The 17,339-nt window shown below is 39.9% G+C and overlaps 1 protein-coding gene across 1 annotated transcript in view; it reads left to right on the forward strand.

The window, feature by feature from the left end:
• Nucleotides 1-4,409, forward strand: part of LOC129838179 (uncharacterized) — a 33,354-nt gene extending 28,945 nt beyond the window's left edge. The window contains exons 19-26 of the mRNA XM_055904971.1: nucleotides 84-181; nucleotides 417-553; nucleotides 1,000-1,032; nucleotides 1,236-1,327; nucleotides 1,815-1,960; nucleotides 2,119-2,221; nucleotides 2,821-2,963; nucleotides 3,352-4,409. Of these exons, the coding sequence (XP_055760946.1) occupies nucleotides 84-181; nucleotides 417-553; nucleotides 1,000-1,032; nucleotides 1,236-1,327; nucleotides 1,815-1,960; nucleotides 2,119-2,221; nucleotides 2,821-2,963; nucleotides 3,352-3,472 (873 nt within the window). The 3' untranslated portion in view covers nucleotides 3,473-4,409. The remainder of the gene's footprint in view (nucleotides 1-83; nucleotides 182-416; nucleotides 554-999; nucleotides 1,033-1,235; nucleotides 1,328-1,814; nucleotides 1,961-2,118; nucleotides 2,222-2,820; nucleotides 2,964-3,351) is intronic.
• Nucleotides 4,410-17,339: the final 12,930 nt, after the last annotated feature.

Genomic DNA, 17,339 nt, shown 5'->3' on the forward strand with positions numbered 1-17,339 from the left:
ATAAAATGTATATACATGTAAGGTAAAAAAAATGTAAGTGTCCATTTATTAGTGAAATTAATATTAAACGGATCTCTTTACAGAGTGTTTTAACTACTCTCTTCGCCAACCATGGTTATGATGAGAAGCCAGAAGTTTCTCTACCAAGTGAATTAAACAGTAAAGTCACTGTGACAGAGAAGTAAGTGATGTTCCATTACCGAAATGTCATATTTCATTCTGGGGTGATTTCTGCATGCACAGTATCATTGCCTGTTCAAGCCCATTGTTCGTTGGAAGTGGCTTTAGTAAAAGTCCCAAAGTGTGGATTTCAATCTCTCAGTCACAGAAAGCAAAACACACAAAGCAAGTATATAACTTAGCAATTTAGGTAAACTACTGTATTTCTTTAACATAACAAATATCTCACAAAATAGTTCATTGAAAAAGAACATCAAGGAATCCAAGAGCAGTCGGTTTTTGGAGAAGGACAAACGCATTCTGGAAGAGATGAAGAATCTGCATTGTGACCCCCATCCATTCTGCACAGTTTTGCCATTAGAGTCAGACTTCAGTAAGTAAGCAGTATTGGGGTAATGTTTTTAGTGTTATTGATTTGGTAACACGTTTGCCATGAATACACTTTTGCTTCATAATTCCATTCTTAATGCTTTATATGCTTAGCATCATGCCTTACAATTCACAGCACAGATGATTATAGACTTACAACTGCCTAGACATCTATACCTGAATGAATAAAGCACTATGAGCAGATATAATTCCTCATGAAACAAAGTGTTTCAGTGGCACAGCAAATAAAGTGTTACAAGTATGCCTATAATGCATAATGAAGGGAATTCCTAGGAAATGTTTCTAAGTAGTCACAGCCATATGTTATGGGTATTCTTACTTCACTCTAAAGCAGTAGGATACCTGTTTGCATGCCCCCAAAAACAATAATATTGTCGTTATATTGCCTCAAACATTTAATCCCTGTATCTCATTCCATACCTTTTTCAGCATTTTGGAAGATTCTCATGCAAGGCCCCCCTGATACATTTACATTTACATTTAAGTCATTTAGCAGACGCTCTTATCCAGAGCGACTTACAAATTGGTGCATTCACCTTATGGCATCCGGTGGAACAGCCACTTTACAATAGTGCATCAGATCTTTTAAGGGGGGGGGGGGGGGGGGGCAGAAGGATTGCTTTATCCTAGGTATTCCTTGAAGAGGTGGGGTTTCAGGTGTGAGAATACACCGTATGAGAATGGAGCCTTTGAGCTGTACTGTCAGTTTGGTGCTGAGTACCCTGTCAAACCTCCACTTGTGCGCTTTGTCACGCCTGTATCCTTTTACACAAATGAATACATGAAGCCAGTGTATTTTGTATTCTGTGACTGCTTACTGCTGTTACTTCTAGATTTTCAAAGGTGGTGGAATTTAGCTGCATGTAAAAGCAATTGATTAGCTTCCACAACATCATAATTATCCCAACTCACGAGAAACGATAAATCTCAACATTCACAATATTTACACTCTCTGATTTGCAAAACAACCTATATTTACATGCAAGGGCAAGAGGTTAAATTTAGGCAGGCTAGTGAGTGATTTAAGGGTTAGGGTAAGGTTAAAAAACGATTTGGGTAAGGTTAAACACCTCATAAGAAAAACACGCCTGGATTTGAAATGCCGCCACTCTCAGAAGATCAGACTAAAACGGATCACAACAATAGCTCTATTGATACGTTTCTGGTGTGATTTCAGGCTGAAATGTATGTTTGTTAAATGCTTTCATATGAACCATTATGAAATATCCTTAATGTGGACAAAGGTGTACCACTGCAACGTAAACAGTGTGGGCCGTATCTGCCACAACATATTTGACCGCAACTACTCGGCTCACATAACCATGAGAGAGATCTTGGATGCTGTGTATGGACTGCTCATCGTACCTGAACCTGAAGATCCACTGGACAGGTTGACTTGAACACTTATTTGAAACTATTTTAATGTAGTTTAATATCCATCTTAGTTTCCAAATGGTATATTGTATATACTGTATATATTGTATTATATTGAATATGTTGAATTCATGTCTACATTAATATTATCTAAATGAAAATGTTTTGTAAAAGTATTTTGGCAGAGGAATTCCTAACCAGCAGAGAAGAATATGAACAAGAGGCCAAGAAAAACACAGAGGAAACTGCAGGCAATTCGATGGATGACATGGAACAGGTGAATGCACATATTCCCCCCTTTTTATTATTACAATTTTTTTTATAGTTCAGTGATTTTACATATTTAGATATGTTTCCTTACCTTCAAAAGCAGTCTAGGGACAAAAGAGTGACTGCAATCCACACTTTAGTTTTGATATACTGGCAATTGTAAACCAATCTCCCCTGTTTAACATGTTATCAAATGTAATGCCCAATTCACCTCTTAAATGTATTGTGTCACATGAAGTTTGAAATGAAAACATTTAAAACATGGAAACGGGGTTCACAGAAATGGGACTTTTTGCTTTTAACCCATGCCGAGACACACATACACACACACACACACACACACACACACACACACACACACACACACACACACACACACACACACACACACACACACACACACACATAAGGGATTCGAAGCAAGAAGCCAGACTAATCCTCATTATCAATAAGAATAAAATTCTGAAACACCATACCACTGTTGTGTGTAGTATGCTACTATGTATATAAGCAGCACACTTTCACACGTTCTACGTTTGTTTGAATAGCAAGTACTTTTGTTTAACAGCATACATGGTAAGATAATACTTCATTTTTTACTTACAGAAATTGGTCGGTGAAGAGTTGACGAAGAAGTTCACACCCTCACATCTAGTTTGTCCGCTAACCAAGAAGATGTTCATTGATCCAGTGAAAAACCAGGATGGAACGGTTTATGAGAGAAAAGCCATTGAGAAACATCTAAAAATGTAAGTGTGTTGCTGGATTCTGAATATTGATTAGAATGATACATTCATGTACTACTACTAATAGTGCACTCAAATTATTACAACAAGTAAATCTATGGTCCTCTGTCGTGACGGAATCAATTGTTTGTCATTCCTTACGTGAACAACTGTAGAACTGAAGCAACACATTGACAGCAACAATGTGTTGTCCCGATTTAAAGGCTATGAAGCCTGATTGAGTTTTTCCTCTCAAAATTCTCCAAACAAGAAGTATAAACAAGTATTTGCCAGGACTGGGAGAATCTTGTGTAGTCCGTTATGTCTATAAACATTACAATGAAATAGCTAAATGAATGAATGAATTGACCCCATTTTTATGAGAATGGTCTACACTCTTACCCTTTTACAGGCAAAGGACTGATCCAAAAACAAATAAACTTCTAAGTCAAACTGACCTCAAGTCAGACACAACCATGCAGAAAATGGCGAGGGAGCATCGCAAAAAGGAATATCTGGAGACAAGTGTTTGAAAACACAACATGGCAGCCAAAATATATGTCTTCCTGTCCAATGCATTTTTGGGAGAAACATGATGATGGTGAGGGAAGTGTTACCCATTGGGTTATTGAATGGTATGATATTTTCCAGAGGGCCTTCATCTATGCGGGGGTTCTATCTACACACTTCATGGGCAACTAGCTCCGATTTATATTATGCACATTTTCTGTTAAACTCTGTTATTAAACAGGAGCATATATTTATGTTAAAATGAGTTGTGTATCACAGTTGCCAATAGACTGTTGTGATAGTCAGGTATCTAGGAGATTCCCAATATCTTGATATAATGACATGGGTTACTTTTATTAAATATGCTGTTAAGCCAAATTCAGTGATTCAAAGTCGAGGGCCCACGTTAATGCCGGTGTTTTCAGTTGTTTACTTTAATTAAACTTAACACAGTGATTTAAAGAGGCAATCTGAAGTTACAAACAATAACAAAGAGGACACCCCGCCACTGATACCGTAAAGAGCTGAGGGATGGTGCTGGAGGTATGTAACCACTCTCAAATTCATAGACAGAGCTACGGGTGCAAATACTGACCATCCATGATATCGAAAGCATAGTTTTAACCTTGTTTGAAGGCTATGCTGTGTTTGTTTACACGTATATTGTTTACAAACAACGGTGTAAAAAAAGCTTATCATTTGGGTTCTGACGGGGTACGACAATTGAAGTAAGCACATGAGGCATTTATACGTTGTTTTCCTCAAGAATCAATGGCTATATGTGACTCATTTCAGGAAACTAGGCGTATGTCGCACGTCACTACTTCACAGGAGAGCCATTTGAACGTAAACTTTTTGGAGGGGCAGAAATGCCTTCTGGAACATGTGAACTTTCATGTGCCTTAACATCAAACTTGTATGCCATCTGTAAATACGAATAAAATTGTTAAAACCTCTTAAGGATTGGCCCCTTTTTTAAAATTTTTGCCCAAAATGACATACCCAAATCTAACTGCCTGTAGCTCAGGCACTGAAGCAAGGATATGCATATTCTTGGTACCATTTCAAAGGAAACACTTTGAAGTTTGTAGAAATGTTAAAGGAATGTAGGAGATTATAACACATTAGATCTGGTAAAAGATAATACAAAGAACGTTTGATTGCAAATATGCAGAGGGAGTTGAAAAGAGAACACACAGAACTGTTGTATAAAACACCTGTCTCCGGATTACATCTTCAAACTAAGGGCAACCTTGGCATCCGTGACAGAGAGGGAGAAGCGTCCATCCATGTATACGGGTAAGATAGTCTAGCTTGCTACATTTTCACATATTATAAGTTTCTAATTTTGTCAGAAAGTCATTTTCATTTCAAGTTAAGGTGTACTGTTAGCTAGCTAGCTAATGTTAGCTGGCTGGCTCACTAGCTAACGTTACGTGTATGATCTGTGTAGTAATATTATTTGTATCTCAGAACTATTTGCATTGCTAGTTATAGCCTAATGTTAGCTAGCTAGCATTGGACCTGGTTGGTTAGCTACCTGCAGATTAATGCAGGGTAGTAACATTATGAGTTGGGATTATGGTTCATTGCTTAGCTAGCTAGCTAGCTACATGCCTAAACAAAAGACAAGTAACTATGTAAGTAACCATTTCACTACACATTATGTATCCTGTGGATGTGACAAATAAACTTTGATTTTATTTGATATAGTATGTGTTTACCAGAGACGGTAATGTGAAGAACATGACCTGCACCAAAGTCAAATTAGGATATAGCGTTAGGCCAACGAGACAGTGTCCAAGTTCTAAAATTCTCCGGTAGAATGCCCTGCTTTTATTTCGTCACACTCAGTAAGCTATTTTCTGTAATTAGCTCAATATTAACTTGTAAATAATGATCTTGTTGAGTGTTTATGTTCCTGAATACAAATGAGCTAAATGTATACATTGTCAGCTATATGATATGGTCATTATTTGAACTGGCAAGCAAGCTAACAAGCTAGTAACGAACCAAAACATTGTTTAGAAAGTTGCTTTTAGTTGCCTGGTTTGCTAGATTTACATGAACTAAATGCATTTTTAAACGGATGGGATTATTGGTGTTAAAATACACCAGTTATGCTATTTTGGACGTCCTGGGTCCAAAGGCTGATGTCATACAGCCTGTAGTTTTTGTCATTAGACTTTTTCACAATGGCGACCCGTCATTGAGGGCAGGTGGGGCAGAGTCTAAATATAAATATTTTTTTAGGGGGGGGGGGGGGGGGCTTGTCTGTTTTGCATGTTATTTTGGCATTAATACATGTCACATCAGTCTGCAAACAATGTCAAATATATATATATATCATTGAGTTATAAAGCCTCATACAAACATGGTCTCTTTTTTGTTTTCTTGAGTAAGGCACCTCCAAAATGCAGGCGTTTCAGCCTAACTCGGTGCGGTCCGTGGTGATGTGTTAGCCAGCAGAAAATACAGAGCGTTGCACCGTGATTGGCTCAGTGTTCAGTCACTCATGGTGACACTTCGTCACCGCCAAGTCTAAGGGGAGAGCTACAAAATTCTAGCCCCTGGCACCATAGAATTACTGTAGATTAGAAGTGCCTATCCAAGAAGGCTCAAGGTCATTGGCCACAGATAAAATGACGTCAGTTATATGTACAGTAGCTTTGATTGGACATAGTCTGTCAAAATTATACTTTCAAAAAATTTGCAAGCAGTCATCATCATGAATCAAGTCGACAATCTATTGGCAAATCCATTTTAATCCTTGTCATATGAAGATAAATAATGGAGAGAAATTATAGATACAACGTATCGGTGCTCATCGGCCATTGGACATAAACATTACACAACAAGTTAGAAATCGCAAATTCAACAATGAGTGGTTTGGAAGGAATCAGTGACAGTGGCTACAGTTAACTGCAAGCATTGCAAAGCAATCACTAGCCTGCTATTCAGTGGAGTGGCTGTGTGGTCCCAAATGTGGGATTAAAGGGCTCTTTTCCAAGTTTAAAATGATAAACATTCAACATTGTCCATGCTGTCAATGAAGCATGATTTGTGTTGCGCTCAAAACAACTGTTAACTCGGAACTGCAAAAACATGAGTTCAAGACAACTGGGAAGTCGGGAATAAACGCGCTCCAACTGGGAAAATACGTTTTGAACCGTCATCCAACTCTGAATTGTAAATCCGGCCTCTTTCTAGAGCTATGACCTGAAGATCAATGACGTCATCATGATTCGACCTTGTTTTTTCAGAGTTCTCAGTTGTTTTGAAAGCACCATAAATGCAGAGAATGTCAGACTTTGATAACATAATTTGCCCACGAAGAACCGCCGTGCCTCCTTCCTGTTCAAGTGAGCACAGCACAACAAGGTGAGTACAAAAATGTATTGTATGCTGCTGCATAAATGATGTAATATGCCAGGGAGACATGTATACTCTAGCTAAGAAAGCAATAAAGTGTATGTTGTGTAGTAAGATGTTAGGATCCCATGTGCCTCACCCTAATCATTTGGTCTATTTACCCCTCTTAATTTCGCCTACTGTTCTGACTTGGTGGTGCACATGTAGCCTATAACCTGTTTTAGAGAAATGTAATCAGCTTTCATTGTCTGCTTATATACCCCCTTTATTTATCCTATGGTTCTGACTTGGTGTACAGGGAGAACACTAAGAATGGCCCATGTTCTGAATTCTGTCGCTGTACATTTCAAAAGTGCTGAACAAATTGTTCTATTGACTACGTCCGTCCTAGCTTGTTCATTAATGTATTAATCAAAATTATGGATTGCCTGTTATGCGCTTGTCATCCCCTTATGCCATAGTTTGCACGTCTCAATTGTCATTATTATTAATTGTCATAACAACACCCACCCACCCGTAGCACGAGCTCCAGCAGGTATATCTCCCTGCTCATCCCCAAAGCCAACACCACCTTTCCTTCCAGTTCTCTGCTGCCAATGACTAGAACAAATTGCAAAAATCGCTGAAGCTGGAGACTTATATCTCCCTCACTAACTTTAAGTGTCAGCTGTCTGAGCAGCTTACCGATCGCTGCAGCTGTACACAGCCCATCTGTAAATATCCCATCCAACTACCTACCTCATCCATATTGTTTTTAATGACTTTTTTTGCTCTTTTGCACAACAGTATTTCTACTTGCACATCATCATCTGCACATCTGTCACTCCAGTGTTAATTTTTACTTCGCTACTTTTGGCCAATTTTTTTGCGTTACCTCCTTACTCCATTTGCACACACTGCATATAGATTCTTCTATTGTGTTATTGACTGTACTTTTGTTTATCCCATGTGTAACTCTGTGTTGTTGTTTATTGTCGCACTGCTTTGCTTTATCTTGGCCAGGTCACAGTTTTAAATGAGAACTTGTTCTCAACTGACCTACCAGGTTAAATAAAGGGGGGGAAAAATAAAAATTAGAAACCACATTTGTTTATTAAGCAAGTCAGCCATACCAGCTATGCTTTTTAAAAGGCAGTAAATGAGGCTGAATGAACTGTTTCGCTGCCAGAGGCTCCGCTGATAGCCAGGTTGGGACAGCTTTATGTAGGCCGTTTATGGGCACCCTTTGTCACCGTTATAGTGCAATGAATGTATTGTTTAGTGTTGTGTTATGGCTTTGCTTGCATGCATCCCACTTATTTCTTATTTTGCCCCACCAAGATTTACATGCTAAAATCGCCACTGCTTTTTCATAATGACAACGACAAGTTTGATGTTGGACAACAATAGAATGTTCATGATGTCACTGCGACAACTGTCGATAGACGTAGTATAAACCAGCCTTTCGTCTTGAAATCCTTGGTTGTTTAGTACATGGCCTCACATGTGAATCCTTAAATGGATGGGTGGGGTGTAGACAAAGAAGTGCTCTCCAGTAGGTTTACCAAAACATTCAAGGGGCATTTTCTCAAAAGTGAGGTTACAAGTTTATCAACTTTCAAAGCAGAATTACTTTCCCATTGTTCCTTAACTGTAGTGTATGATATACCATTTTCTAGCTCTGAGTCTCTACTTTTATTCAATGTAAAAAACACTTTGGTTATGATCTTATTGTTTAAGTATTTATTGCCTTTTTCCCTCCATTTGTTTGATCTATTTTGAATTTGAATTGATAATTCGCCTTCGTGTTTTTATTTAGTAATGAATCCACCCTTGTCGGGTCAACACCACATACATACCACACAACTCACCAGGCCAGAGCCAGGACTCTCAAAGGGGGTGGGACTCCCAAACTGATGCAGCTCTACGCAACTGTTTAGTATGTGTCATGGTGGTGAGAGTGTTTTTGTTCTGACTGCTAACACACACACACACACACACACACACACACACACACACACACACACACACACACACACACACACACACACACACACACACACACACACACACACACACACACACACACACACACACACACACTGTCGCTGAAATAACTGTAATTTTCAAATAGAGTAAAGAAAATACATTAGAAGTAAAGATAAATATAGCAATTCTATTGTCTTTCATTACTTCTAACAAGGTCAAACTAACCTGTTCTTGTCTCTTCAATTGAATTGAAACGACAAAAGATGTAACATCATCCTATCCATCACATTCTGATGAACTGACCTGCATAACGGTAAGACAAATTGGTGGTTAATGCAGAGTGTTTGCGCTCTATCATCTACTGCACATGCTGTGGGCTCAGGGTAACGTTATTGCTATACAATTCATGAGGCCTTTTAGAGCTCTGATGCAAACCTCGGCCGTGGTGCAAATCTGTCTACTATAGTATTTCCCTGAAGAAATAACATATTGGCAATTTTTCATACCGGCACAACTTCTATTGAGAACGAAACATTAGCGAAATAAAATCCATTACAATTTTTTGAAGCATCGAGACCACCAGTATGCTGGGGTTTTTCTTTCAACGAAATAACATTTTCTTTCAATAATAATTATTGTAGGAGAGGTGGAGCAGGTGAGTAAGAGAGAGAGAGAAAGGAAGGGAAGGTGAGAAACAGAGAGAGATAGAGTGGAAGGAGTGTGTATTTCAGAGCTGAGAGCTTTAATATGATGAGTAGTCTAGCTGGCTACTAGGCCATTAACAGAGAGAGAGATAGAATGAGAGAGGGGAGGAGAGGGGGAAGAAGCGAGAGAGCAGCATCTCTGCGTTAATAAAAGAGGCATTTTGCAGGAGACTGATTAGAAATATAATATCCTGACTCTTGCGTTTTTTTCTCATTAAATCGGGCGATGTAGGCCTGGGATATATATAAGAACCTGGAGAGGGGTGTACAATAAGAGGGGTGATAGACAGAGAGTAAATTCTCACTCAATCAATCAATCACTCGCACACACACACACACACACACACACACACACACACACACACACACACACACACACACACACACACACACATATTGACAAAACGCTAGCTAAAACCTGATGGCGGGCACGTGGCACAGGCGCTTAAATCTAATTCTGCCCTCGCCGCTGAGATTTGTTCCTATGGTAGTTTAATCTTGCCGGTCTCTTCTGTCCCTCAAATAAAACCCAGGCATAAATAAACTAGCAGCTTTACTGTGAGACCAGCAAGGTACACAAACACCCACTATATTTTCTAACGCCATGGTCGCTATCTATTTCTTTTAAAGATTCTACCACTGCTGTCAGGCCTATACATCCATGCAGTAAGTAACGGTTATATTACATCATTATTGTCATTACTAATTACTATTTTTAACAGTCCGCGTAATTATAATTATTAATTCGCCTTAATTCTTGTCAATACGGGGGCGCTGTTTTCACTTTGGAAAAAATCGTGCCCAAATGAAACGGCCTCGTACTCTGTTCTAGATCATACAATATGCATATTATTATTACAATTGGATAGAAAACACTCTCAAGTTTCTAAAACTGTTTGAATTATATATGTGAGTAAACAGAACTCATTTGGCAGCAAACTTCCATACAGGAAGTGAAAAATCAGAAAACGAGGTTCTGTTTCAGGGCTTGCCTATTCAACTGGCTTTTATTTATCGATATGCATGCACTTCATACGCCTTCCACTAGATGTCAACAGGCAGTAGAAGGTGGAATGGGGTGTCTAGCTTGATCTGAGGCCGAACAAGAGCTTTTGGAGTGACAGGTCCGGTATTTTCTTTGTCTTCGACGGCGCGCGGGGGAGCTTGACATTGTCTTCTGAAAAGCGTTCGGTATACACGGCGAATATCTCCAGCTCTGATTTTATTTGATACATATGATAATAACATCATAAAGTAGGTTTTTTCAACCAAGTTTTATCCGTTTATTCAACGTTTATTGGGATTTTTGGAGTTTTCCGTTCTTTGCGCCTAGAGAGGATGGGAATGTTAGCAACCTTGGCTAGCATTGTGGCGCAAATTCGACAGAAGAAATGGACATTCTAAAACCAAACAACGATTTATTCTGGACCAAGGACTCCTTGTACAAGATTCTGATGGAAGCTCAGCAAAAGTAAGAAAACATTTATGATGTTATTTCGTATTTCTGTGTAAAATGTTGACTCCTATTCTCCGCCGTGTTGGTGAGCGCTGTCTCACAATAACGCACGCTGTATGTTATGGTAAAGTTATTTTTTAAAATCTAACACAGCGGTTGCATTAAGAACCAGTGTATCTTTCATTTGCCATACAACAAGTATTTTTATGTAAAGTTTATGATGAGTTCTTTAGTCAGAATGGGTGGGTGTCCAAAATATCTCCGGACATTCTGGGGAAATGTTGCTACATATTCACAATGTACAACCAGGATTTGCAGCTCTAAATATGCACATTTTCAAACAAAACATAAATGTATTGTATAACATGATGTTATAAGACTGTCATCTGATGAAGTTGTCCAAAGGTTAGTGATTAATTTTATATCTTTTGCTGGTTTTTGCGAAAGCTACCTTTGCGGTGAATAAATGCGTTTGTGTGTTTGGCTATTGTGGTAAGCTAATATAATTCTATATTGTGTTTTCGCTGTAAAACACTTAAAAAATCGGAAATATTGGCTGGATTCACAAGATGTGTATCTTTCATTTGCTGTACACCATGTATTTTTCATAAATGTTTTATGATGAATATTTATGTATTTCACGTTGCTCTCTGTAATTATTCTGGCTGCTTTGGTGCTATTTTTGATGGTGGCTGCAATGTAAAACTATGATTTATACCTCAAATATGCACATTTTCGAACAAAACATAAATGTATTGTTTAACATGTTATAAGACTGTCATCTGATGAAGTTGTTCAAGGTTAGTGACTAATTTTATCTCTATTATGTCGGTTTTGTGAAAGCTACCTATGCGGTGGAAACATGGTGAAAATATGCGGTTGTGGTTAATTTGGCTATTGTGGTTAGCTAATAGAAATACATATTGTGTTTTCGCTGTAAAACATTTTAAAAATCGGAAATGATGGCTGGATTCACAAGATGTTTATCTTTCATTTGCTGTATTGGACTTCATGAAAATTGTATTATATGATATCCCTGTCCCGTTAGGCTAGGCTATGCTAGTCAGCTTTTTTGATGAGGAGGATCCCGGATCCGGGAGGGTGATGAAGTAGTTAACCGAATTCGGTACGACAATGACAACAGCTGCAGGGCGCGAAATTCAAAATCTATTTTTTTTAAATATTTAACTTTTACACATTAACAAGTCCAATACAGCATTTGAAAGATAAACATCTTGTCAATCCAGCCAACATGTCCGATTTTTTAAATGTTTTACAGAGAAAACACCACATATATTTATGTTAGCTCACCACCAAATACAAAAGTGGACAGACACGTATGGATATGATTATGAAGTATGAATTATGATTCAAGTAGCATGCACAAGCCAACCGAAATAAACTAAAACCAACCTAAAGAGCCCAGAAAAAACTACCTCAGATGACAGTCATATAACATGTTACACAATAAATCTATGTTTTGTTCATAAAAAGTGCATATTTTAGCTATAAATCAGTTTTACATTGATGCTAACATAAATGCTAACACATAGCTAGAGTCTGAATCCAGACGGGAGTAGCCAGAGAAAATACATACACCAACGTCGGCTACTAATTACACCTCATAAAACATTTCAGAAAAACATATGGTGGATAGCTAATGAAAGACAGATATCGTGTGAATAAAGCCAACATTTCCGATTTTTGAAGTGTTTTACAGCGAAAACACAATATATCGTTATATTAGCTAACAACATAAGCTAGCATAAGTCAGCACTAGCATTGGGCAAGCGCTAGCCTAGCACAGTTAGCCCACTTAGCACAGCACAGCTCAACAGATATATGAAAAAGCATCCCAAATTGGGTCTTATCTTTGTTGATATTCCATCAGAATGTTGTAACGGGGTCCAATGTCCAGTAGAGTCTTTAGTTGGGTTCCAGAACGAATTATTTCCCTCTTTGGTTAGCAAGCACAATAGCATTGCGGGGCTACACAGCGTTTCTTCAAAAAATTCTTCCGTCGTATCACATCTAAAGTCCAGAATAAATTGCAATAACATAATTAAAGTATATTGAAAAAACATACTTTAGGATGATTTTGTGACATGTATCAAATAATATCGTAGTCAGACATCGTATTCACCGTTATCTACCTTGTTCCAGAAGCCGAGACCAAATTATGCTTCGCGCCCGGAATTTTTTTTTAACTGCGCAGGTCTCACAAGAAGGTGTGTTATTCAGTCCATGGACGAGATATTCGACTCCTTTCAATTCTCACTTCCGCATTACAGCCTGACGAAGCCGTGTGACGTGTCCCTATGGTCCCAAGTCAAAGGGCCTTTTATAGAGAAGGTCTTAAAGAGACACATCGCATTTTGGAAATCTCAATTCGGCTGGGAAAATGGCTGTAAAAATATTTCTGTTCGACTTAGAGAAACAATTCAAACCTTTTTAGAAACTATAGACTGTTATCTATCCAACAGTAGTAAATATATGCATATTGGAAAATAAAAAGTTTCTTAGGAGGCCGTTTGAAAATGTGCACACATTTTCCAGTTTTTTCAATATTCAGCTTGCAGCCCAAACAGGTTTTAATAGCATTTGATAATAATATGAATGTTAGTGCTAGATACCACTACTACAAATGTACAGTTGAATTCGGAAGTTTACATACACTTAGGTTGGGGTCATTAAAACTCGTTTTTCAACCACTCCACAAATTTCTTGTTAACAAACTATAGTTTTGGCAAGTCGGTTAGAACGTCTAATTTTGTGCATGACACGAGTAATTGTTTACAGACAGAAGATTTCACTTATAATTCACTGTATCACAATTCCAGTGGGTCAGAAGTTTACATACACTAAGTTGATAGTGTCTTTAAACACCTTGGAAAATTCCAGAAAATGATGTCATGGCTTTAAAAGCTGATAGGCTAATTGACATAATTTGAGTCAATTGGAGGTGTACCTGTGGATGTATTTCAAGGCCTACCTTCAAACTCAGCGCCTCTTTGCTTGACATCATGGTAAAATCAAAAGAAATAAGCCAAGACCTCAGAAAAAAATTGAGACCTCCACAAGCCTGTTTCATCCATGTGAGCAATTTCCAAATGCCTGAAGGTACCAAGTTCATCTGCACAAACAATAGTACGCAAGTATAAACACCATGGGACCACGCAGCTGTCATACCACTACGGAAGGAGACGCGTTCTGTCGCCTAGAGATGAACGTACTTCGGTGCGAAACGTGCAAATCAATCCCAGAACAACAGCAAAGGACCTTGTGAAGATGCTGGAGGAAACAGGTACAGAAGTATCTATATCCACAGTCCTATATCGACATAACCTGAAAGGCCGCTCAGCAAGGAAGAAGCCACTGCTCCAAAACCGCCATAAAAGAGCCAGACTACGTTTTGCAACTGCATATGGGGACAAAGGTTGTACTTTTTGGAGAAATGTCCTCTTGTCTGATGAAACAAAAATAGAACTGTTTGGCCATAATGACCATCGTTATGTTTGGAGGAAAAAGGGGGAGGCTCTCAAGCCGAAGAACACCATCCCAACCGCGAAGCACGGGGGTGGCAGCATCATGTTGTGGGGGTGCTTTGCTGCAGGAGGGACTGGTGCACTTCACAAAATAGATGGCATCATGAGGTAGGAAAAGTATGTGGATATATTGAAGCAACATGTCAAGACATCAGTCAGGAAGTTAAAGCTTGGTCGCAAATGGGTCTTCCAAATGAACAATGATCCCAAGCATACTTCCAAAGGTGTGGCAAAATGGCTTAATAACAACAAAGTTAAGGTATTGGAGTGGCCATGAAAAAGCCCTGACCTCAATCCCATAGAACATTTGTTGGCAGAACTGAAAAAGCTTTTGCGAGCAAGGAGGCCTACAAACCTTACTCAGTTACATCAACTCTGTCAGGAGGAGCGGGCCAAAATTCACCCAACTTATTGTGGGAAGCTTGTGTAAGGCTACCCGAAACGTTTGACCCAAGTTAAACAATTTAAAGGCAATGCTACCAAAAACAAATTGAGTGTATGTAAACTTCTGACTCACTGGGAATGTAATGAAAGAAATAAAAGCTGAAATAAATAAATCTCTTTACTATTATTATGACATTTCACATTCTTAAAATAAAGTGGTTATCCTAACTGACCTAAGACAGGGAATTTTTTTACTTGGATTAAATGTCAGGAATTGTGAAAAACTGAGTTTAAATGTATTTGGCTAAGGTGTATGTAAATTTCCGACTTTGTTAGGGGTCTGTACGGGAGGCGAAGTCAGGTGCAGGAGAGTGTAGTAAACAGGTGCACTTTAATTCCGGTCCAAAAACGACAGCACATAAAAACATAAACGTGCCAAAAACACGGAACATAACAAAAGTATGGCACCTGACAATATCCACATAACCATCAACAATTACACACAAAGACATGGAGGGGAACAGAGGACTAAATACATGCAGTGTGATTATGGAATGAAAACCAGGTGTGTATGGAACAAGACAAAACAAATGGACATATGAGAAATGGAGCGGCGATGGCTAGAAAGCCGGTGACGTCAATCGCCGAACGTCGCCCGATCAAGGAGAGGCGCCGACTTTGGCGGAAGTCGCGACAGACTTCAATTGTATTAGTAAAAAATATTGTTGTAAGTAGAGTTGCTCATATACTGTAAATGTATACATATTTTCTAAATACACATTTATCTTGATGACATTATTACGAGTTAGCAAGGCCATTCTGGGATGAACCAGGCAGTGTTTCCCTGCGGAGTCAGAGATGGCATGATAAGTAGAGGTAATAAATAGCCCAATCCAGGCGTGAACAGCCTTTTCTCTCTCTCTCCCCTTTCTCTCTCTCACTCTCTCCGGCCCCTGTGGCCAAAAAGGCATCTGCTGCTCATGCTGATGTCATCTGGAGATAATAACCAGGCCCAGCGTGGCACCAGACCACAGCCAGCACTACGCCTCCCTCCTCTCTGCCGTGCATCGGCTTACTGGGAAAAGATCTGGCAACCTGAGGCTGAGGAGGATAGCAACTCATGCACTACTGCAGTCAGCCCCATAGACGCGGGGTTGGGGAGCAGTGAGGGACCGTAATAAGGGGTTACTGGGATCTGGCAACCTTCGGATGGAGAGTTTCAAGGATCTGGCAACCTCGGAGGTCTGCGGTAGAGATTGCACCCCCTGCAGGAAGCCCCATAGCCGAAGGGTGTTGGGAACCCAGCGAGGGGGATCTGCAGCGCACTGCTGGAATCTGGCAACTCGAAGCTATGGTGAAATACAAGTGCAACAACTCAACAGTCACCACACTGCTGTATAAATACTAAAATAACCGGAGAACCTTGTTTCCAGTGTGTGTGGGAGGTATTTGGTTGGCATGGCTAATCGAGGCTAACAATTTTACTCCCCTTATCCTAGTCCTAGAATGCTCCATCCAGCCCCACTACCACCTGCCTTACCACAGCTTTTCTCCCACAACCCACCAGGGACTCCAACCCCCACCCCCCCAAACCCCCCAACACATTACCACAGAGTGGCCACTCTCACCCTAATCCCCCTCCCCTGCCTCCTCCTCGGTGGTTTGTAGGAAATCTATTGCTGTGTCTCAAATGGTACCCTATTCCCTGTTTAATGTTCTATGGGCCCTGGTCAAAGCTAGTGCACTGTATAGGGAGTAGGGTGCCATTTGGGACCCAGTCAATGTGTTCACTTTCCTAGAGTGGTTAAGAGCACCAGCAACATGGAATTGGAAGGTAACTAACTCGACACTCCTGCCATTTCCTAAAGGGTTTCTAAAATGGGTGTGAGTGGGAGAATTGAGTTACTTTGGGTGGGTAAGATGGTTCAGGCCTGGTCTCTCCGCCCACCTGCACTGCGGACCATTACAATGGCTATTAAACCTCCTGCTAGCACGTGTCAATCTCTCCATTTGGACTCAGAGTGGGAGGACTATTAAATGACTGGATGGGCTGCTGCTTCCTACTTCTCTTTCTGTCTGTCTCCTCTCTCTCTCTCTCTCCCTCTCCCTCTCCCTCTCCCTCTCCCTCTCCCTCTCCCTCTCCCTCTCTCTCTCTCTCTCTCTCTCTCTCTCTCTCTCTCTCTCTCTCTCTCTCTCTCTCTCTCTCTCTCTCTCTCTCTCTCTCTCTCTCTCTCTCTCTCTCAGTAACTGTCTGCTGTCTGCGAGCATCAACTCCTCGGCTGACACCGATGCCTGCCTGCCTGCCTCTCTCTCGCTCTCCATCTCCATCTCCGTGGAGGAGAGGAAAGAAGGCAGCAGGGTAGACAGAGAAATCAAATTGTCTTCCATCTAATTCCCTCTGACATCCAATTCAGACTGCTGGAGGAGAGGGTGGGATGTGGTGGTAACCTGAGGAGAGGGA

This window comes from Salvelinus fontinalis, chromosome 3 (genome assembly GCF_029448725.1).
Source record: "Salvelinus fontinalis isolate EN_2023a chromosome 3, ASM2944872v1, whole genome shotgun sequence".
Classification (NCBI taxonomy): Eukaryota; Metazoa; Chordata; class Actinopteri; order Salmoniformes; family Salmonidae; genus Salvelinus; species Salvelinus fontinalis.